Genomic DNA, 23,438 nt, shown 5'->3' with positions numbered 1-23,438 from the left:
TCGGGTGTCTGACTTTTACTTTCACCATTTGCTTTGGCAGCGCACCATGTCGTTTCCTTAATCTCTGACGCGGGATGACGCTGACACACCATGCAAATACAACACATTGCTGTCAAAAACACGGCGCGTATTCACCCTTCTAACTGTCGACACAATACAGCATACACGAAACTCACGGCGTAGTCTCCACTGTTTACATCCATGCCGCTTGCACGAGGAGCGTTCGCGGAGAAGACGCTCGTGGTGACGTAGAAACATGGCCGCTGCAACAGTTGCAGCGTTGTACTTGTAGCAGACGACAAATGTTTCTGAACGGTAACGATCATAAACGCTTGTATTTATAGATTTAACACGTTAGCGTCAATCAGCAGAAATTACATGAAAAAAAAAACGGATTTGCGTGAATAGTACGCCTTACTATATGGAGGGCAGTATTATTCCTGAAGAGTTACCTCAACCAATTCATGCACGTTTCCTAAAATGCCTTTGAAGTAAAAGCATTTTTCCATACAATGAATTTAAGAAGCGTTTGAGAAGCGTTAATATACACCAAAAACTGCACTGAAACAAAATTTTAGCGCTCAGACTGAGCAGCCGCAGCAGACGACTCAATTTCAGTGTTGGCAGACAGGAGTGTGAAAATAGGCCAACACAAGCTTCAGCTCTCTTGCGTCTTATCCCTGCTATAATATACCCAAAACAAGGCTTTGACTGTGCATGTGGACCCCACAAAGGCAATGTTATTTCTAAGATCTATTTTCGTATGTGTATGCATCTACGTTTGTGCGAGCCCTAATCAATAAGCCGTATCGCCGTATCACAGACTGCCCAGGAAGAAAGAAAGGAGGAGTTTCGGATGCCCTCTACACCCCCTAAAAGTTTGGCGACACCCCCCTAACTATCTTACCTGCCCAGCCCCCTACAAGGGTGCCCCTCAAGCTTTTGCACCTCCCCCGTGCTTGGGATTCTGAATAAACCACTGGGCAGGTGATGGGTGACGCACTCTTTGGTGGCACCTCACAAACAACTACACCCCTGCCTAGGGGCGCCGCAAGGTAGGGGCCAAGGCAGCCCCCCCCCCCCCCACTTCTTACATGCAGACTGGAAGTGGAAACACCACTGTTGGGCAACATAAGGTGACATGCAGGTGAAAACATGTAAAATCTTAACTACACCTGCCTTGATCAAGCCCAAAAAATGTGCAACATAAATAACTTAAAAAAAAAAAAAAACGAAGGCCCAAGTCTGAACCAAATAGGATAGAATCAGGGAGAGTCATCTCTGTGGGATTACCTTTGCGAAGTTTCGTCGGAAAGTTATGACCTCATCTCCACTACTCTAGAATTTTCATCTTTGTAGTGTAACTTTGTTCTTCAGGCTGAATAATAAAACCCCTTAATCGTGAAATGTATTATTAGGAGATGGTTATAAAGGGTACATTATACTCCTTTTATGTGACATAACGGACTGTTGAATAGTGAATCTAATAAAAATCACAGTGACCCATTTTTTGTTATGTTTCTTTGCAGTACATTTACAGTCTGAATTTATTCTCACCGTCATGATATTCACTAAAATTGAGATGTAAAGCAAAGCAAAGCGACTCAGAATATACATGTATATGACTAAGCTATATGACTAGCAGCCCGCACTTGCACCACTGGTTGACAAATTGCATCCACCACACGCTTCACTCACATGAAAAGGAGAGGATTTATTTTGAATGCAGTAATAAAGTTCATGTGCACTACCTGACAGCTGCCTCAGATCTATAACAAGTACATCAGTGTTTCATGGAATAAATGAGGATAGTATATCCAAAATCAAACAGAGAGCCTGTGAGTAGCACCTGAAACAACATAGCACATGTGTAAAGAAGATGAGATGCATTTCATGTGGTGTCCAGTGCTAAGCGTAAGTCATTTGCCATAATGCCAAAACACAAGTATAAGGAAAAAGGTTGTGTAAAACAGGTCAGCATAGTGAAGTGAGAAAAAGTATGGGGATGACTAGAGAGCTTTCGTAATGATTAATGCCCGGTTCACACTGCCACTTCTCTCCGTTCTGGGTACGGTGCAGATCAAGTGCGGATGAGATTGTCGTACGACACACCGTTCAGGCAGATGCATTCTTGATATGAAAAACGCCTGCATTTGACCAGTCTTGCCTACACTCTTTTTACGTCTATCTATCTCCGCTCACCAGTGTGCCTTCACTCACTGGACACCTGCGCAGTCGGATGTAAATACGGGATGGAGTTCGGTCGAGCCCAACTTTTGCGGTGTGTGTGCTACTCGTATGTACTTTCGTATTCGTACTTCGTTGCCATGAAAAAAATGCCGCATCCGTAACGCGTGAAAATGCAACTGTGTGAGCCAGGCATAAGAAGGCAGACCAGCAGTTGCGCTCTATAAGAAAAATTATAGCTAACCAATTAAAAGGTTAGATCTACCAGGTGTCAGCAAGTTGCAGATTTGTGCACGTAGTTGCTTGTCCTACCAAAATGAACACAAGTAGTACAACACTAGTTTTAAAATGAAACCGGTTAAACCTGAATACTTCAGAATTTGATATGGTCTGTGTGGTTCTTCTTTTGAGTCATTCCACAAGGTTGCATCAGTACTCAACTGTGTGAAGCACATGTTACAATGTCTATATGTATTATGCAAAACATAATATTGCAGTTTACCAATAAGAGGAAGTTAATTCAGCAATGCTAAATGGCCCAGGGTTGTAGTGCAGTTCAGTTAGTCCAAAAAAGGCATGACAGTATGTCGTCATGGAAGTTCAGATGGATTTCTATTTTTCTTGGGAGGTGAAAGGTGAAGAACAAACTCTCTTGTTTGTTCATTTCATGAACCTATTAGTGATCATTCACTGCTACTGCAGTGGGAGCAATGGGAGTTAGGTACATCATGAGAGCTGATGAACAAAATGTAGTGCATACCACAATGACACATGTTGAATGCCCATCAACCTAACAGTTTCTGTTTGTGTCATTTGTACTTTCATTAGTTCTGAATGTAAATGCATCTTTTGTTAAGCTCACATACAACGTCATGTTGCTTATACACAAATGGCTATTGTGACTGGAGTGATCAGCCACAGGTCGGGACCTATGGGTACTTGAAACAGAAGATTGCTCTTCTACTGGGCCCAGTAGGATAGTGTTCTGTCTGAACTATTGGTCCTCTGCTTGTGACCCATTCCTGCAGATCACTAGATTTTCTTACTGTCAGTTACTATAATTATGCATGGTTAGCCTTCCTTGTCATTTCTCATTCTCCAATCACCTGCAAATCCTATCTGTGCAGAGTTTGCATGGATTTTGTGTGCAAAAAGTCATCGTCATTGGTACCGAGTCTTGCTTGAGTTATGTGCAATCCAATAACACACATCCACTTTCCTTATCTTGACGATTACTTTGCAGATTCTGTTATACAAGAGATTATTTAAATTTCAGTATATCTGCAATATGCCTATAGTTTCACACTTTACACAAAGAAAGAGTATAAACATCGAAAGCTGGCTTCCTTTGGGTCATCTCACACATACCAATCTAACACGGACACCTTCTTCAGAGTTCTTGTGCAGAGATCTTTTGCATAGCAATCATCAAGACTGTGCCGCGAGTCAATGAAAAAAGTAAGAAAGTCGGGGCTTTCCTACAATGTGGCAGCTAACCTACCATAACCCAGAATTTATGGTTGGAAGAGGGCACACATAAGTGCAATTATTGCTTTTACATCATGCAATCAATGTGTTTGATTGGTGTGACTGCGTACCGACACCGTTCACCCTTGCATCCGGAGTATCATCTGCAGGGTTAAGGAGAACCAAAAGCTTTTTCCAAGCTTTCAAAGCTCAGTTAGTTGATGTTTGGTGAAGGTTGCTATTGTGCACATGAAGCTGCCATTCTTGGGAAACAAAGGTCCCTTGAAAGCCGGCATGTGCAAAATGACCCCCACACATGCAACAGATTTTTAGAGCTAAGCTAATAAAAATAAAGAAACAACCAGGTGGTGACATTACACATACATTATCGAAGTTTTTGTTCACGACATCGAACAACTGCACAACTCTTATTACAATTGCATAATCTTATTACAGTCAGAGAGGACCACTTTTCCTTATATTGCTATCCCTAAAGTGGCAGCACAATTGAAAGCTTACTGGCAATAATTGTACATTTAATGGGATTCCATTGTACTCATACCATTATTGCCCGTAAGCCTTCAATTGGAATCTAACCACAAGGTTAGATGTAGAGGGTTGCCAGTGCTACATTCTTTAGCACGAGTTTTAAAAAAATTCAAATACCTATATTTTGCATAGATATTGATCGCACAGTCCTGAGTATTATCTATGTAGGTAGTGACGTATCTGTTCACATTTAGTTGTTCTATGAAGATCTGCTATTAAAGAATCTAGCCAAACGATATTTCCGATACTACAAATGTTTGGCTTTGAAAGGTATATAACACAACCCAGGTAATATAATGGGACATGATTATCAGAAGTGTAAAACTACCTATATAACACATTTCATCTTAGTCCAGTTCTTCATGGTAGGTGAATCTCGATATAAAAAAGTAATTTCAAATAACCATGTTCATTCCCACATGAAATAACGTGCTATGCTCAACAGGGACCGGACCAGGGCCAAAGTTTGCGCTACCTGTTAGCCAACAACAGAGGTCCCAAAAGAAAAAGAACGATGTTGCAGTAAAAAATAAAAATCCAGCCAAGCTACAAAACAAATATTTGTTTTGGAAGTCATGGTAACATGATTCATCCACATCATTCATGTCACAGAGGTTGGTACGATGAGACCTCTCTGGTACTGACAGCAACGGTAATGCGCAGCGTTGAGTGAAAGGCTTCTGTACAAACTTCGAGGTCCTATCCATCAATATTGTTATATGCACAATTGTGCCACCTTTTTGCAATTTAGAAAGTTAGGTTGCCAAAATTGTGAACTTTTTTTTTGCATTATTAAGTCCTCCATGCAGATGAAACATCTAGAACACGCTAGCAATGGATATCACTAACTAAAGATCACATATAAAACTGCACACCTTAACAACAGCACATTGTGCAAATTTTCTGCAGCAGTCAAGGGCTACACAGTGGATACCACCCGTAGACATCTTCATGCTGCAAAACTCTGCTGCAGAAAAAATATTTGAAGCTTTGGCATGATATTTTGTAGGAACAGCACAGGATATGGTCATGCCAAATCCTAGGAGACAATTTTAACTGGTATGGCCTTCAGTTCAATCATTCTTGTCTGCATTTTACGGCGCATGGTGTCAAACCTGCAAAATAAAAGAGGCAATTACGTTTACACCATTTTGATGAGATGCCTTCTACAAATACCAGGTCAGCATAAGTACTCTTTCATTACAAGTACTCTTCTCTTATAGTACATATATCAAATAATGTAATAGCACCCGCAAGTGTTTGTAAAATGGCAGAACTTGAGGTGGACTAACGCCCCAATTAAGCATCACTGCACCAAATTTCATATTGTGGTTTAAGAAATGCAGATGATACAGCAGCTTTATCTAGATTATGTTGATTGTGCCGCTCAAAAGTGAACCACACAAGTATTACATGTACACTCTTTCGCAGGCCCATTTTCCAGAATGTGCTTCAAATTGGAATAGCACACATAACAGCAATGTCTATTCTTAAAATGTTGAAGGGATGGTAGGACAGGTAACTGCGTAACTGTAGTACTCAGTATGTTTAGTGAGACTATAAAATTCATTTGTAGTCCTCATGCTTGCAACTATGGTCGTGTTCAACTTAAGAAGGAAAAGAAATCTAGTTCCTCATCTACATACGCCGTTGCAGATAAGGAGACACAATAGCGCGCCAGGAGAGATACTGCAGCGCCGCCATGGGGGAGGGCTCGCGCAGTGTCATGCGGCCAGTCTTAATAGCCAATACGGAAGCAGAGTGATGTCTCTGTGCCGAGCCATCCTATCTGCGGTGCAGTAATTGACACACTACATTTATTTTTCTTCTTAAGTAGAACACAACTATACCAAGGTCTGTAGTATTATGGAATCAAACGAAGTGAAAGTTACGGGAAATATGTGCTTCGCATCAGTATTCCATTTACATCCCAAATTCATTATTTAGACGAGCCTAAGATATATAGTAAGTTTCCCGTACTTCTTTTTGATTTTCTCGATTTCTTTGTCCTCTTCCTCATGGAACTTCTGTATGAATGCGGACAGTTCCACATCACTGAAGTTCAAGTATTGAGCGACCTGTAACAATAGATTAAGATTAAGCATATGTACACTCACCGTAAAAGATATTCATGCAACAGGCGGCACAGCTGAACGTAAACACGGTACTACTTGTTCTTATTCGCAGCATACTCTTCTACCTGTTCATTAGGAAAGTCCATTCACTTTTCTAATTTACAGGTTTCATACATTATACTTGCACACAATTAACCTGTAAAACTCAGTTCTGCACCAGTCAAAATGCAACACTGTCTTTTAGTGTGCATGCAACAATTCATGCATCATGTATATTCCACTGTTTTCAATGTCTTCACATGTCATGTGACTCATGCATGCATGCCAACTCTGGCTCTCTTCTGCCACATTGACAGTTTACACTGCCTTACTTGAAGTGCTGCAGAACTTCTGAGACTTAGGATATTCTGCGTTTTAAGTTTGCAGCATTGGTACATAATAATGTCATTCATGCTCAACTTCACAAGAATCACAGTGCAGCCTACAGTATATGCCAATTCACTGTAAGCACCATGACTGACCATTCAAAGATGGTATACTGGACTAAGAAATTTGAACATGATCGACCACAGACACTGAGCATGACGTTTCAGCAACAACTGCATTATCATGATATTGATGACAGTACTTTCAATGTCGTGAGGTCATAAAAGTCTGTTACAAAATCTATTCTGCTGAATATAATGTCGTACATGCTGTCGTTGCAATGATGATCCTGCAGACATATCATGTTTGGTTGATTATCTGTCATTTTCACATCCTGTTTCAATAGTGTCCTTACCCAACGAGGTACATGTTATGTGACAACTTTCACACCCAAACACGAAAGACGAACACATAAGTACAACTGTCTTCCATGAGTTCCTAGAGCTGCTAGAAGACAGTTGTACCCGTGTGTTTGTCCTTTGTGTTTGTTCCGTCATGTCAGTTAATGCCTGTTGCAGAATGACCTCTTCCTCCTCTATGTGGGGAGACCAATTTCTGTTTCTGGGCTTGAAGGTAGTCACTTGCAGCCACTTGCGAAGTCAAATGTGAAATCTTCGCTGCCATGTTACTTCGTAAGCAATTTAATTCAACTTACTTCGTAAGGAATTTCGTTTGTTTTCCCTCTGTTCATTATGAAAATTTTTGCAACGTCTTCGTCTGCCCCCAGCATGACCCGGACAAGAAGAGGGTACTCATCATCTTGCATAAGCCGTCTTTCTGTAAAAGGAGACATATCAGCAGTCAGACAGCGATACTTGCAACAAAATCAGACCCATTAGTTCCGAACGCGCCTCACATGACGTGCGACGAATGAACAAACTAACCTCCAGTATCTCGAACGACATAGAGTGCAAATTCTTGTGGAGGATTTTCAACTTTGAACTTGTCCAGGAGTTGATTGATGACCTCGGGGGCATTGACGAGGCTCGTAACCCACACGCTGGTCACACTTGCATAGGCAGGGGTGAACACGCTCGTCTGCATTGTTTACAAATGTTTTACAGATCTGTCAGCGATAAAAACAAATCTCCGTTACCTCTCTGTTATAAAAGTGTCCGTTGATAGAGCATCGCCTACGAAGCTTGACCCTCGACGACCGCCGCTTGTTGCGCAGCGTCACACTGTCGAAGTCCGCGGCACCCACGTCCGATTGTTTGTCAAGGTGTGCGGTTCCGTTACCGTCGCTGTTCAGTAATGACTGGAGGCTTCTCTTTCCGGGGTTGGGCAATGTCCTGTAGGTACGTCCAATGTCACAAGCGCCGCTCTCCGCATCTCCACCCTCTCCATCTTCTTTGATCCTATCAACAGGTTCTGGTGAATTGGGCGTTACGGGTGCACTCGTCGTGCTGTCGGCTGCAATCTCGTCGGGAGACTGAAAAGATACGTGAAGTGAGTGACAAAGAGGGGAGATCGGAACAAGATGAAAACGTGGATGGGCTTTCCTGCCTTCTTTTCCCTCCACTTCAATCCCACAATGCATTTTGAGGTTGTGATCATAAGTAGGGAGTGACTTTTTCGGGTTAAACCCGATTCCGCCCGGTTATTCCCCCCGAACTGACCTCCGACCAATTCGGGTTAAACCCGATTTCTCCTCGAATTCCAGTCACTATGAAATCCTCAAGTGACGTTTCCACTGAAGACGAACAAAGGTCGCCACGTGTAACACATGTAAGAATGGGTCACTTACGTTCCCAGCAATGTGTGTCAACACTGTCTATGCCTTCGGGCATTACCGCTAGAAAGTCACGATCCCGTAAAAAAAAAAAAAAAAAAGAAAGAAAGAAAGAGAGATTAGGAAAGGACTTAATAGACAAGAGGAGAAACAAAAACACCCGATAACACCCGAAGGCACAATTATTGCCCGATTTCTCCCCGAATTACGGATTTAAAAATAGCACCCGATTTTTACCCCCCGAATCTGAGCAAGGCATTTAACCCGGAAAAGTCACTCCCTAATCATAAGCAATGCAGTTTACGTCTTTGACGTAGAGTTTACATCTTTCCGACCGTTTACGTAGCTGACACTAAAGAAATCTCATGTAACACTCTGGCATTAAGGAGCATAGCGTTTCCAAGAGCATAGAGAGTTACAAAATCTGCAGAGCAACCATCGACCCCTACGGCTCCTTCACCAATTTCGTCCCAACGCTCTCAAAGATGCTCGATCACCAAGTAACAGCTGTCAATGTCATCTGCGAGAAGTTCTTCAGATCTTTTTCAGAACTGTCAACTAGCGCTGCAGCTCACCAGTCAAAGTCATCAACTCATTAGCAGAACTGACATCATGAAAGTTACTGAGGTTAACTATATACCCAAAATCTTGTGGTCCTCTCCAACAGAGAGAGCCTCCCCAATTTTTTTCCCTAAAAGTCACTGACATGTAGCAGAGCCCATTGCGGCAACATACGCTGCATAATCAGTTTATGAGAAGTTCAATATCTTACCTCTGCTTCCTTTATCTCTGTAGAGACCCTGCTGAGCCGCAGGGAGCTCCTCCTCCTCCGCACGGTGATGCGGTCATCATGTTCTTCTTTCAGTCTGATCACACGATTCACGCCCCAGTAGATCCTTATAGAGCCCTCCAGAATGAGGCGTCCATTCCTCTGAACAAATAAAATGTTGTGATGCTTGTGAAATCTTCAAGGCTCTCCACAATCTGACATGTGGACCAAGAAATCCAAGAACCTGTTTTAATATGTTGCGTAATATTTCTGTGAATACTGCTACTACTAAGCCGGTTTGAATGTGAGTTATGTACAGTTCCCGTCAACCTTTATAATAACACTGAAAAAAATATGGTCTCGTGCCCGAGCACGATCACAGCAACACTTGGTGCCATGAGGAAATCTTTATCGAACAAAATTGTTTTGTTAGTTTAACGCAAGGATTTTGTGCACTTAACATTCCCCCAGTGCCCCTAGGGCAGCTGTTATCGCACTCGAAAATTACAATGTTTTTCCAGTGTTATTATTAAGGTTGATGGGAACTGAACAAACGGCGTGTGGCAAAGATTTCACCCGACAGAGCCTACTAGTTATTAACCACATATGTACGTTCAGTTTTGATTCGACGGTGACGCAATTTGGAGTACGGACACATCTGCGGATATCACCGGGATACGCTACTGAGATAAGTGTCGCTGAGGGCAATGTTGAGATATACCAAAATGAAATCTGCAAGTTTCTCATTGAATTGGCTTACATATCCCCATCGCCATGCTGAAAGCTGCTGATGGTTACATCACACAAAATTTTCCTGTATCATTTTGCATTAATATAACAAGAAACTATGTGACGGAGTCCTTCCAGTTTTCGCATGGGTCCGGACTATCAGTTATCAGGTAAGCATCGTGTGTGTGCGTCATGAGAAAGGCTTTATCTACAGGGACTGCAAACAAATACTGGGATGTGTTGCAGGCGTGTGAATACGTTTTCCCACACGGCGCAAGACCTCGTATGATGTAAATATCATGTAGATATTTCATAGACGGTGACCAGAGTCCAGAGTGACCAGAGTGACCAGTGGGAGAGGGCAGAGGGGGAACTAATGTGGAAAGCTATGTCTTTTTTAGGGAGGAGAAGGGGGGGGGGGGGGGGGGCAATCTGCTACAGAGTTTTTGCAACTGCTACAAAATGCAACTGTCAGAATGACAGTACTTTTATCACGATTGAGAGTAACAAATTATATAGCACATAATATCAATGTCAAGAATCTTGCAAAATTTACTGAACTTGCAATCCAGGGATTTTTCCACTGGTATCTTCTGTACCTTGGCTACTGTCAGTAGTTTCAATCTATGATACACAATTATGGTTCCAAAAATGCAGCATAAACACAGTATACTCACTAGTCGACTTTGAATAATGCCGCTTTTGCCTTCGTAAAATTGGTTGTACTGCTTGAGCTTTCCTTCCAAGTGAGACCTAATACGGAAGACAACACCTCATTCTTTCAAGTACACCAAAAGCTCACATATCCAAAAGGAGGCAATTGCAGGCTACTATAATGTTGCTTTCTAATATATATAGTTAAAGTTACCAATACAACTGTTAAAAATGCAAGATGGAAAATGCCACACTGCAAACATTCTTGTGCCTTACCTTGGCACAGAGGATATGCTTTGACGATGATTATTTCCTCCTTTGCCAAAACTAGTATGTGCCTCTACTTGGGACCCATGGCCGAACAAGGTGGGGCCAAAAAGGACACTGTAGCAAGGCACATGGCAGTATGGGACAGCTTTGTGCTTTTTATGAAAAAGAAGGAGCAGATGAGAAACAGTCTGGGCATTTTATTTGTAGTCACTAAAGGCTCCGTAAGCTTATGATTCCTGAGACTTTGCAACGAGCCCACCTCAGCATGCTGGCCTGGATTCAACCTCTTCCCACATTCTTCACATCTCAGACATTCTGGGTGCCACTCATATCCCATAGACGTTTTTCTTTCGGCTAAAACAGAGGTAAAAAGCACGTCTCAAGCCAATAAACTATAGCATTAACGATAAAAGAGTCTATCTACGTCAAAATAGCGTCACGGTGTTGTTGATAGATGTTGTATGAACTCATTGCTCGTCAATCGTTTTGTTATTTTGATACACAAATTTGATGTGAAGCTACGTGCTTGGATTCAGATGGTTTTAAGGACAAGGTGGATGTAACACGGCATCGTTCGAGACTTTTTTTAAGCTAACAGCGAAAAGTGTTCCGCGTTGCTACTGACTCACCATGGGACCTGTCATAACAAAACTAAGCGCACAGAACGAAGCCCGGTGTTATGTGTGCTGTTATTCAGTCGATCAACGCACGTTGACCAAAACATCAACGCAAAAAGCTTGTTTAAATATCGTAATACATTCAGCATTTTGAAACGAAGAGATATGGGACCGACTTGACAATTAAATGACTCATACAGCAATGCGCTCGCACTTCATTTTAAAGGCGCTACATACCGAAATATACGGGCTTTCCGCATTTTCTGCAGGTCCACATTGTCACAGTACTTTGTTTTCACATGTGTGCAGACGCATCACACTCTTTTCACACTGCTGCTATACACACAAGACAAACGGCGTGATGTGCATACAAACCAACTACTCTTCATTCAGTGAAAACAAACACATCATCCACAGCTCAGTGAACTCCCTAATTCCAAGATATCAACCAGCGTATTTGTACCATACAATTTTACTAGCACTTGGAGCTCATAAGCGTTGCAATACACATTACAGAAGTGGTGTAATCAATACAGAAAGACATAAAACATCCGGAACTATTTTCTTTCTCCGCGTCGCGCCCGCACGCCCACGCTTTATGCACTTCTTGTACTATTCCGCGGAGCACTCCGCTCGTCGCTCGTGACGGCGGCGGACGGCTGTGCTAGCACGAAGCCGTGAATCGTGGAATCGTGGGAACCAGCAGCGTAGTCTAGGGGGTGGGGGGTTGCATGTGGTAGGAGGATTTCATCCCTTTTCACTTTTCCACCCACCCAAATGCACCACCCAAATGCACCACCCAAATGTGCGACTTCGCTGGGAGTTTGATCCTCCGAAACCACCACCCCTGAGTACGTACGCCACTGGTGGGAATGACTGGAAACGATGCTGGCAGGTTCGTTTGTAACGATGGGCCCAATGATTTTCGTTGAACCCCCCCCCCCCCAAAAAAAAAAGCAAAAAAGACAGCATATGCGCTCGGGGGTCACTCTGCGGTGAAGATCGCGTGGAAGTCTTTGCATGGGCCTGCGTCGGGCGCAGGGCCAGGGACCCTACCCCCCGTAACCCCCAGAGATCGATTTCTGGGGGAACTACTGTTCGCGGTGCACATCTCCTTTCATAAAAAATGAACCACTATGGTTGTGTTTTATTCAACTCGCGCAACCCTTGAGTCGGAGTCGTGACATGGGCGTGTCGAGTCACATCGAGAAGAGAGTCGCTAGGAGTCGACTCTCGAGCACCTCTAGTGTCGAATCCTCGAATTTTAGAGCGGGAGTCACTGCAGGGACGATGACGTCACGAGAGGGCATTTTCGCACACCAAGAATCGACCAGTGATTTATCCAGACCCCCCCCCCTCTAACACCCCCCCAACAACTTTTTTCTTTACGGTATAGCTGCAATGATGCCCCCCCCCCCCCCCAACTGTTTTTGCTAGCCCCATGTTTGCAAAGAAACGAACACACCCTATAGCAGCTGAATGACCTCATCAATATAATAAATCAGTCACCTTCGAAACTAAAAAGGTGTACGTGATCAGCCTCAAAAATGGCACTGCATGTAAATCTTGCAACCAGCGCAAACGGCTAAATAAAGCGAACAATTAACAAATATTCCTGCTATAGTATACTAGATGCTTAGTGAAGGTATTATATCCATGTTGTAATGGACGGAAGGAACATTAGAAATAGTTTTTCTTTTTGTGTGTGTGTGTTGTTGACTCCATGATGATGAGCCACAATTAACCTAAACTTTCCTTAACCGTTTAGCCCTCTCGTTAACCGTATCTTGCCTATTGCTATTTTCTGGGTCAACAACTGAGACAAGTTCTAAAGCACTGCCACATTGTTATTGCACCGAAGTGCAGCATCCTATCGTATACTCTAGCTTTCACGGCGCAACTCAAAATGATTCTGCTTTTCAACGATCCGTTCCCTACCCATCCCGAAGCTGGCAATATATCCAGCTACCTCTGCTCACCATACGCCGGTGCGAGCAACATGATACTGTAACACAGATACGACAGTGCAGATTGCTGGCGTGTGAGGGACAAACACACTGCAGGCGCATAGAACTAATAAATGGGAACCGGTCACAGGGCAATTTTTTCCGGCAAGAACGCGGTGTGCAATTAAACACACGTGAAAGGGGGGAGAGCGATTGTGAAAGTTACTCTGCTCCATATCCCGTCTTTGGAATACAGCTGCTGTCTTCTGCTTCCACAGAACGGACGTGCATCTTTGCAGGGGGAGTGCCGCAGCATAGTAAGTGTTCCTCCAGGCCGGAAACTGTTTTTGAAATGTTGCCGTGTTTGTAATGCTCATGTATCCTTTTAGTCTGCGTCCTTTCGTGAAGAATGCTGTACTTAAATTTTGTAATTGCTATACCTTGTGCGTGACCTGACGCAGCTCTCGTTATGCCCTTTTGTGGTGGAGGTGGACCTGACGATGACGGTGGACATGAGCGTTATTACCAAGCTATTTACATGCCTTATCTGGCCGCATGCTGCTCGGGGGTGAGGGATAGCTGGTCCTGGGCTGACTTCATTGGCAGTGGTTTACCGAGAATTTCGTCCGTGGGGGTGGGGGTGGGCCAAGGGGATGTATTTACATGCTTTTGACGAAATATTGTGCAATCTCACAGAATTTTATGGGTTTCCTTCAGACTTTCTTTTTTTTTGGGGGGGGGGGGGGGGCTTCAGATAAATCACTGCTTCATCGGGACGACTTTGGAAGCCGCCCTTTGCTTGTCATTACGTCGCAGGGTCAGGGATGTTCCCAGGATTTTTTTTTATTTACGGGGGTGTTCCGTAGGGGGGTGGGGGTGACACCCGTATATGCTATTTTGGAGGCTGCTTTGGCATTTCTGGCAGTTTTTTTTTTCTTTTCTGGGGGATGTGAGGGGGGGGCTGGGAAAATCTCTGCGCAGGGTACAGTCAAATTTTGCCTGACATGTGTACGTACGAATGGCAGATTATATATATTTTTAGCAGTTTATCATACATGTAACGATAGCTTGCACGTATAACATTTACGTTGTTATAGTGTTAGTGAAGAGCAAAGTGTAATTTGGACAGTTACTTGTGTCATTACATAATTATGTTAGTAAAATATGCTGAACAGCACTATATACACTCAGGGACGAATACAAGATTTTTCTGATGGGCTGTGGAGCCGATATAAGCCACCATGTTACATGCACTGCCGATAGAATCAACTGAAGCTCAATTCGGTAACGACAGAAACTGAGGGGCGTCAGGATATCCGGACCCGCCCCTCTTTTTACACTCAGGCCATCTCCTGAGTACACTCATGCAACAACGAAGAGCAGGGTGCACTTCGCTATCCTTCCCCAACAAGCTTTTTGAGCAATTTTTGTCACGGAATACAAACACCATTGCAGTGCGGAAGCCAACATCTGAAGGCTGGATTATATCTCCAGGATGAAGCCACATCGTACGTCTGGAGGTCAATTACCCAAACTGACGGTCATATTACTCTTCCTTCCCTGTATCGTCGTTGCGATGGAAACCAAGGCTCCCCACATCATTTTTATCTTAGCAGACGACCTTGTGAGTGTTCCAACTTCTCTATTCATCGATGTAATAATGGCTATAGGTGGAGACTGCATGCAAAAGTGCGTGATTTTTTTTCCCTGTTTTCTTTTTCGTCACATATGCATAGGCTGTCCGTAATAGGCCGTAGAAAGTCTCAACGAGAACAGTATTTATATCAACATACAGTATCTATATTTATACTATATTTAGTAAATTTATTTATGTATACTGAATTGGCCTCGTGCTCTTTTTGTTTCTCAGGAATATGAGGTGATCGCTTTGGCACTCGAAGAAGAAAAATGAGTCAGTGAGGGAGTTATGACAGCGTCTTGTTCCCTAAATTGCACTTAATTCCCATTGTAGTCCCCTGATCCTGAAATTTACTCCTCACCCCTGTGAATATAAATTTCGCACAAACTCCTGTGCATTTACCGTCGTATTCGGCCCTGAGGGATTCCTGCGCTTCAAGTAACTCTTTCAGTAGTTTTGGCAATGCATTGGCACGCGCTTGCTGCGCGTGCCCAAAGCATTGCCAAAACTACTGAAAGGGTCTCTCGAAGCGCAGGGATCCTCAGGGCTGAGTGAGAATACGGCGGTTAGTCTCGAAAGGGACTAATGGTTATGGCGTTGCATCTGTAGTGTTCCAAAAAGTGTAAACCAACGAGATAGAGATACATAGAGGGCGCAATCGCCCGGTGTTTCCCCCTTGAACTTTGACGCTTCAAGGAGACCTCTTGCACTCCTTCGTTCAAGGCAAAAACGGACGAAGCGCGAACCGAAGGACCAATGAAACGCGAGTGCGCGACGCACGTTGGATTGGAGTTGCCGTGGAACATACATGTACACTCGAGCCAGTGCAACTTTTTCTGCACGAAAACAACCAGCTGAATTCGCTATAAAGCCGGTTCCTTAAACTGCTGGCGGCATTACGGAACCCATAAATGCCACGGATTCTGGAAGTGTACGCGCGGTACACACACACAAAAATCGATCTCTCATAGACGTTATGCTCCTTTGTGGTATCTTAATAGTTGGTATCAAAATACGTTATGGACATTCTTTAAATGATGCCTTATTATCAAATGCATTCGTACTGTTTGCCTGAAGGGATGGAACGATGTGAGCTTCACCGGTTCCCCTCAAATTCCAACGGGTAACATCGATGCACTGGCGTGGAACGGCCTTCGACTGGAGCAGTATTACACGCAGCCTGTCTGCACACCATCAAGAGCAGCCTTGATGACGGGGAGTTACCCCATACGCGCAGGTACGTGCAAGAAACGTCTTGGGACGGGAATTCTAATAGAAGCGAATGTGTTCATGCAGGGCTGCAGCACCATGTCATATGGAACGAGGAGCCGAGAGGGTTAAGCCTGGACCGAAAGCTCCTGCCCCAAAGGTTAGGAGAAATGGGGTACGCAAACCACATGTTGGGCAAGGTACCGAACATTATTCGTATTGTTTAATGATCATTAATTAATAATATTAACTATTTATAGTGAACGTATTTATAGTGAAAGTATAATTTCTCGATATGGTGGTTGTGCGAGCAACCCCTCTATATACCCCTCGTGTTTGTTTTCCTTTTCGTTTGTTTGTGTTTTGTCTTTCTTTTTTCTTTCCTTTCTTTCATGGCAATAGCATGCCTCGTCGTAGCGCAGGCTAACCTTTCTCTTCTACTTTTTTTATATAATAAACATATTACCCCCCTCCCCCCTATATATAGCAGCGATTGCGGTCTCTCCACAATCTTTTTTTATTGGCGGCTGTTGCTGGTTGGTAACATTATTTGTCCAGAGTTGGGTACATGTTATCGCAATGAGAAGGGAACAGATGTAGAAGCTGTCACAAGATCGCGTGGCTCAGTGGTTAGCGTACAGGCCATGTCATATCGAGACTGGGAGGTACCCGAGTTTGAATCCCATTCAAGCTCTGCTGTCGGGGGTTTTTCCTGGGTTTTCCTCAGACGCTGTCGGACATACGTTGGCACAGTTCCCCTAGAACTCGGTCCAGGACTATCTCTTTCAGAAGCGCCACCTGTACAAGCTGCATCGTCACCAAATACCTAGCAATATTGTCGGTGACGTTCAAGTGCCATAGCGTGCTGTCCATTTGAAGATGTAAGGACCAGCTCCCGTGGCATAGTGGTTAAAATGATCGCTTTCCAAGCCGAGACATTGAGGTCACGTGACACGGGTTCGAATCCTGTCACCGGCTGTGCTGTCTGAGGTTCTCCCTGGGTTTTCCGAAGACTTTCCGGACGGATGTCGGCACAGTTCCCCCTGAAGTCGGCCCAGGACGCATATTAACCATCCTATCTCCCACTCCTTCCTGCTGTCCTCTCTCCATCTGTCCACGTCTGTACGCCGCTCATAGCCACGGTTGATTCGCGGCATTGACACCGAATTAAAAAAAAAAGTTATAAGGGATGATTAACTGGAGTATACCCTGCAGGGTGTGCAATGTATTGAAAGTTCAGAAGCACGATGGTGGCAGGCAGGTTTTTTCTTATCAGTGCGCTGTTTTATTTCGCAGAGCTGCTGAGAAAGAGAGAGAGAGAGAGAAAACGAACCATGATATACTGTTCCACCACAAGTGCTACGTGAACAGAGACATGGAAATGGACCATAGACCGTGCCATTAATTTTTTTTTTATTATTATTATTCGTGTGCTTTTGTGATCCCATTCGCGCGTCCGTGACATGACGACAAGTGCCACACTTTCATTTGCATGTACCTCTGCAGTGGCACCTAGGATTTCACGAAGAAAAGTACACACCGACAGAACGAGGTTTTCATCATCACTTTGGGTACTGGGGTGGCTACGTTGACTACTACAATCACACCAAAGAGTTCTTGGGAGTAAGTGAGTTGATCGCGTTTTCTATATTTTGAGTAAGCGTGTGCCACGTACAGTCTCCACCCGGTAGCCTTGGCCTGGACCTTCGAAGAGACCTGGTGCCACAACGGAATTATTCGCGAACATATCTTACGGACTTACTTACGGATGAAGCCATCAGAATAATACAAGATCATCCCGGAGACAAGGTACCTAGAGCAGGAAAACATTTTTTCCGTGACCTTATTAGACGGTGTGATGAAAACAATGTTCTCCTGCAAGCCTTTGTTCCTGTACTTGGCTCATCAAGCTCCACATTCTGCCGATGCGCACGAGCGTCTGCAGGCTCCTGATAAGTATACAGAGGGATTTCAAGATATTGAAGACGAGAAAAGGATACTATATGCTGGTGAGTGATAACAGTTTGAGGGGAGACACCCAAAGGGAATAGTTTGCATTATTGATGATCGGGTTTCATGCTCTGCGACCGTTTTGAAGAAATCATACGCCGAATATTTTGCCTCGGATGTATTCCAAATCCCGTGTACTTGATTCTGCCAACATGCAGTCCTCGACGCGTCTTGTACACACACACACACACACAATCCTTTTTACAGCTACGCAATATAACACAATCCATGTATCCAAAAGTATGACAAACAAAAATAATCGTTCATGCAGGGCCGCACTACTTTCTGTCTTCCATGAATATCTCGCAGAGCAGCATGGGCTATTCTCAGTCCGAAGCTTCAGAACTGGAGACAGCGGCTGTTGCTGACCCATGTACCTTGCGCTGATATACTATGTTGCCCCCTCAATAACATATACTATGCCTCTAGGTGACATATACTATCCCCTATGTTGACCCTAGGATGGTTGCCCTATGGCCCCGCGCCCCAATAGCGTCACCATCTCTGTGTGTATAGTCAGTACGTCTGTGGTCTTGCTGATGGTATGTCGTATATTTCCGGGGCAAATGGAACATCCACCTTCATCATGTGTGCCTGGAAAGTCCGTCTTCCATCTGCGGTTGCTGATAATGGCCACTGCGATCGCCTCCCACGTTCGGGTTCGTGCCGAAGTGTGCGTCTGCCTCCATGAGCGGATATCCCGTTTATACCCGACCGTGAAAACCGATCGCTTTCGCTTCACGACTCACGATACGTCCATTTCAAGATCATTCTCTAACAGATTTTTGTTGTTATTGCTGTCATGAAACTGCGTTACCTGAACGGCCTTCATTACTGAATACGAGCAAGAGTTCGCGTCCCGCGGAGGTGCCGTTCACAAAGTTATATAGAAAAATGACTGCATCGAGGGTTCATGTTGATGTTGAGGGTTCATAAGTAAGAAGAAGACCGTGTTTTCATCGTTTCTACTTGGCTCTACGGGTGTTTCATGCAAATATTTACAGCGCTGCATGGGAGGGGACTGTTCATGAGAATGGCGTCTCCCAGAATACGCCCAAGCAGCACAACATTGCCAATATAGATGTAATATTGGACCAAGATTAGACCAATACTGGGCCAGCATTGCCAATGTTGGTCTATTATTGGGCCACGATTTTGTGCTGTTTGGGCGTAAGATCCCAGTGATGATTTTGTAACCTTCATGGTTTTCTTTTTTTTTTTTTTTTTTTCAAAATTAGGTATGGTAAAGGCTATGGACGAGTCTGTAGGTGCTGTGTTCCAAGCACTAGCGCAAAAGGGAATGCTTGACAACTCAGTAGTTGTGTTTAGCTCGGATAACGGAGCAGAATCGGAAGGTCCCAATGCCAACTACGGTTCTCCGTGGCCTCTGAAGGGCATGAAGGGGACCCCTTGGGAAGGAGGGATCCGCAGTCCCGCTGTCATTTGGAGCCCTCTCCTGAACGTACCGGTTAGGGCCACATACGACGGCCTGTTTCATATCACAGATTGGTTGCCGACGTTCTACGATCTTGCAGGTACGTTAGTTCCTGTCCCCCTTGTATACTGGAACTATGTTCCAGAACTGTAAAATAAGACTCTATATTTTCGGCGGCGTATTATCTGTTCACCGTAGGGTCCGACGTTTTCGGGTTAAATGCCTTTCCTGGATTCGGGAAGGAAAAATCGGGTGAAATCGGTCGCTATTGATGCATTCGGGCGTTATCAGGTTTTTCTTTTTCGTTTCTCTCTCTCTCTATCCGGCAAACAACTCGCAGCTAAGTGCATATATATTGGTCAAACATGCATATACCTCGCGATTTACAATGACAAGCACTACATCTTTTAATATAGAGTGTGCTTTACATGGTTTATTGGCACACTCAGGTAATATTTACATCAGGCATGCGTACTAAATAGTGCACGTTCTACGTGACGCAACGTGATATGGGACTAGAATTCGGGGAGAAATCGGTTTTAACCCAACTTGGCCCTAACCTGATTCGAGAGGCAATAATCGGGGGGAATCGGGTTTAACCCGAAATAGTCAGACCCTACAGTATACAGTATCTTACAGATGTCTTGGTGACAGTGTGCCGAAAGACAGCAACAAATCTGTTTTGACGCGCTCTTGCAAGCCGTTTACTGGGTCACTGCACCTTAATGGCACTCTTTTCTTGTCATCTCCCCTTCCCTTTCTTTGTTTCGTCTGCATAGGAGGAGACACTGACAATCTTGGTGACATCGATGGCGTCAGTCAATGGAACGCCCTCCGAGAAGTTGATCAGCCTCCTCGCTCAGAATTCCTCGTAAATGTGGACCAGACCGAAAACTATGCCGCCATTCGAATGGCAAATTACAAGCTCGTAAAGGGCGTCGCACGGGAAGGAAAACTTGATCAGTGGTATCCTCCTCGTGGTAAAGTCGTCTGGAATACGACGATATCCAGGAAGGCATGCGAGTCTTCCACCGTTACGGAAGTTCTCAGCATGATGGGGAGACATCCCGTGTGTGGGCAGACGGACTGTCTCTATGCCATGCAAGTTCAATGCGGAGTCAAAAACCCCGAAAGGATATGTGACGCCGCCAAAAGTCCATGTCTGTTTGATCTGTCCAAGGATCCTTGTGAGTACGTTGATGTCGCGGACGAACATCCAGAGGTAAGAGTCACTGTATAGGAACAGTTGCTTTCTTTTTTTTTTAGCTGTCCCCCGTATACCACACAAGAACCCCAACCCCACAGATCCCCCCCACCCCCACCCCAGTGCTGGACAGATACAGGCGGAACATCTTTTTCATTTATGCGTGCATTTTTTTTTTTTTTTTACCAGCACGAGTATTTTCTTCGGGATCAAGTCCCGCTTGCCCGAACGTTAAGGAGATACCTCAGTGCCGTCCACAGCAGCTTCGGTCAGGCTCCCATGCACTACTGCCCTCGTGCGTAAAGCACGGCTACTGAGGACACCACTGAGGAATATCGTCAACGTTCGTCCAAGCGGGCCCATGTACGGAGCAGAGGAAGCATCATTGTGCTTCGGTTCGACGAGGGAATACGGTTAAGTTGCAGTTTATGTTGCGGTTGGGCTGCGGCTAGGTTGCGGTTATAGGTTGCAGTTATAGGTTGCGATCTGGGTTGCTCGTACGAAGGGGCCAAGAATGGGGGATCGCCTTACTTGCATTACGAAGTCATCTGGAGAGTAGTTACTCACGGGTTTGCTTGAAATATATTGTTTGGCGCTTATGGGTTGATGATGTAATGGCACAGGTCTTGACCTCCGCACAAGTGACTGGAGTTAGTTTATCTGATAAACCTGGCCGTAGCGATCCCTTCTTGAAGATGTATACCTGTAATCTCCGGAGCTCAGAATCATCGCAGATGTACCTCTTACAGATACGCGTCAAGGAGGCATAAGCATGTATAGTGACAGTTGTCCCTTGTTTGGCATTCGTATAGAGCGATATTGGTGTTGCATATATCGTAGGGGCCTAGCTGTGTAATAAAGCGATTGCGATTACAAGCGTCGCACCTCCTCGCATACCTCTTGCCATTTCCGCCTAAGAAAGATCCGAGCGATACCAGGAGGCGCATGACTACATTATTTTTGTTTAAGAGAGGTATGAAGGTCTTTCTGTGCACCCACATTAACAATACCACCACAGGGTCCATCGGCGTTTGTCCATACATATGCGTTTCTATTAGGAGTAGTTTGTTAGTTAGTTCGTATATTAATAGAACAACGCAAACCTTTGAGCTTTCAGCAACCCACCATGGATGCTACCTGTTCCATTGCAAAAGCTGCAAAAGCTGTGTAATTGCTATAGCTATTACACACTATGAATCAAAAGCTTGAATCACAGCGGGATTGGGATGCGTGCGCTGGAAGCGCTCATACTGAGAGTTCGGGCAGTTAAACATTGTTCTTGCTAACGTTTCCTCATGCTGGGCTCGACAGGTGGTAAAGACGATGCTAGAAAGACTGGCCCACTACGAGTTGGAGGCACGGCCACCGGGAAACCTCCCGCTTGATCCCCTGTCCAACCCGGATCTGCATGACGGCGTTTGGACAAGCTGGAATGATCGCACCAGGTCTTGACAGTGATGTACATTCTAAACACCAATGTCTAGATATAATGCATTTTTTTTTTCAACGTAGTGTCTAGGCCTGATTAGATTAGATTAAATACGAATGGAAAATATGGAGATGTTAGTCCTGACACGGTCAGGACTGGCTACTCCTAGCCACGTAGCCTTTAGACTTTGTAATTATTTTCTATATCAAAGTACGCAATGCACAACGCAAAGGCGTTCCATCCGCTTGTACGCTTGGTGGTTGAGTAACAACGAAAACGAAAACTTTCCTCATTCATTTTGCAAGTTGCGCAGCAAAAGTAACCAGACACTCTGTACCAACTCTCTGTTTCCGCATATACTAAACCAGTAACAACAAATAACAACCTTTCATAACAACCTGCCATTCTTCCTGCACATTCTCACTTTCCTCTTTTCTTTGCACATCACAGTGGTGACGGTGGCGATTCTGAGCGTGCGCAGTCATCAATGCAATCGCCGGGTGCACGACCGGAGCCCGCATCATCTGCATCCTATCTCTCTGCAGCCTGGACATTACACGGAATACTTTGCTTTCAGTTCTTTGTAGTGGCGTTTTTTTTTTTTTTCGCGCATGTGCCACATAACAATCTGATTTACAGAAAGCCCTGCCACGAATAGCATAAGATGTGCATAATTCGTAGTTTTCGGACGTTCCAAGCAAGACGTCGGACGCTTATGCTAGCCCTTGTGAACGACTTGTGCCTTAGAAAGGCAACGTCAACGACATTGCACTCATTTGGTTGTCGTATATACCTAGAATGATGGTGCGACATTTATAGAATAAAAGTAACAGTTGCAGCGACTAAACAGCAATTAAACAGAAGGCCTACCGACAGTATGCCTAATCACAACCATCCTCTCATGTTTCTTCGTTCTGACGGCAGGTACAGCTGAACTTGTTGTTCCCACTTTTATTAGCAATTACTGAATACTAACAAACGTTAAGAAACTGGACTAGATGAGTTCTAGTAATAAAATTACAGCGTGCGGTTTCCTAATTGCTGTAGGCATTCAGAAGCTTATTTCAGATAGCATAAAACGACGTCAGATA

At 44.3% G+C, this 23,438-nt stretch overlaps 2 protein-coding genes across 8 annotated transcripts; one reads left to right on the top strand and one right to left on the bottom strand.

Annotated features, from left to right (window-relative positions):
- Window positions 1-1,694: 1,694 nt before the first annotated feature.
- On the bottom strand, window positions 1,695-12,007 carry LOC135368651 (ras association domain-containing protein 2-like). 2 transcript variants are annotated; one of them, XM_064602063.1, is made up of 10 exons: window positions 11,713-12,007; window positions 11,118-11,212; window positions 10,865-11,010; window positions 10,612-10,687; window positions 9,209-9,367; window positions 7,801-8,136; window positions 7,589-7,742; window positions 7,360-7,481; window positions 6,184-6,281; window positions 1,695-5,318 (listed from the first exon to the last, which is right to left on the bottom strand). In XM_064602063.1, exons 1-10 carry the CDS (start codon window positions 11,750-11,752, stop codon window positions 5,243-5,245), a joined length of 1,302 nt encoding a protein of 433 aa, XP_064458133.1. In that variant the 5' UTR covers window positions 11,753-12,007; the 3' UTR covers window positions 1,695-5,242. The 2 variants fall into 2 exon arrangements, with proteins under 2 accessions (XP_064458133.1, XP_064458134.1); XM_064602064.1 differs by lacking the exon at window positions 11,713-12,007 and adding an exon at window positions 11,488-11,633.
- Window positions 12,008-12,275: 268 nt separating this feature from the next.
- On the top strand, window positions 12,276-23,386 carry LOC135368649 (arylsulfatase B-like). 6 transcript variants are annotated; one of them, XM_064602061.1, is made up of 12 exons: window positions 12,301-12,370; window positions 13,700-13,738; window positions 14,916-15,045; window positions 16,138-16,297; window positions 16,357-16,469; window positions 17,776-17,892; window positions 17,947-18,078; window positions 18,152-18,278; window positions 19,518-19,814; window positions 20,494-20,936; window positions 22,230-22,363; window positions 22,798-23,386. In XM_064602061.1, the coding sequence occupies exons 3-12, from the start codon at window positions 14,917-14,919 to the stop codon at window positions 23,003-23,005; spliced, it is 1,860 nt and encodes a 619-aa protein (XP_064458131.1). In that variant the 5' UTR covers window positions 12,301-12,370; window positions 13,700-13,738; window position 14,916; the 3' UTR covers window positions 23,006-23,386. The 6 variants fall into 6 exon arrangements, with proteins under 6 accessions (XP_064458127.1, XP_064458131.1, XP_064458129.1 ...); XM_064602059.1 differs by having other exon boundaries at window positions 14,877-15,045; XM_064602057.1 differs by lacking the exon at window positions 13,700-13,738 and having other exon boundaries at window positions 12,276-12,370.
- Window positions 23,387-23,438: the final 52 nt, after the last annotated feature.

Source organism: Ornithodoros turicata, chromosome 9 (genome assembly GCF_037126465.1).
Source record: "Ornithodoros turicata isolate Travis chromosome 9, ASM3712646v1, whole genome shotgun sequence".
Taxonomy (NCBI): Eukaryota; Metazoa; Arthropoda; class Arachnida; order Ixodida; family Argasidae; genus Ornithodoros; species Ornithodoros turicata.
The sequence above is the reverse complement of the archived record's forward strand: the minus strand, read 5'-3'. Positions and strand labels throughout refer to the sequence as shown.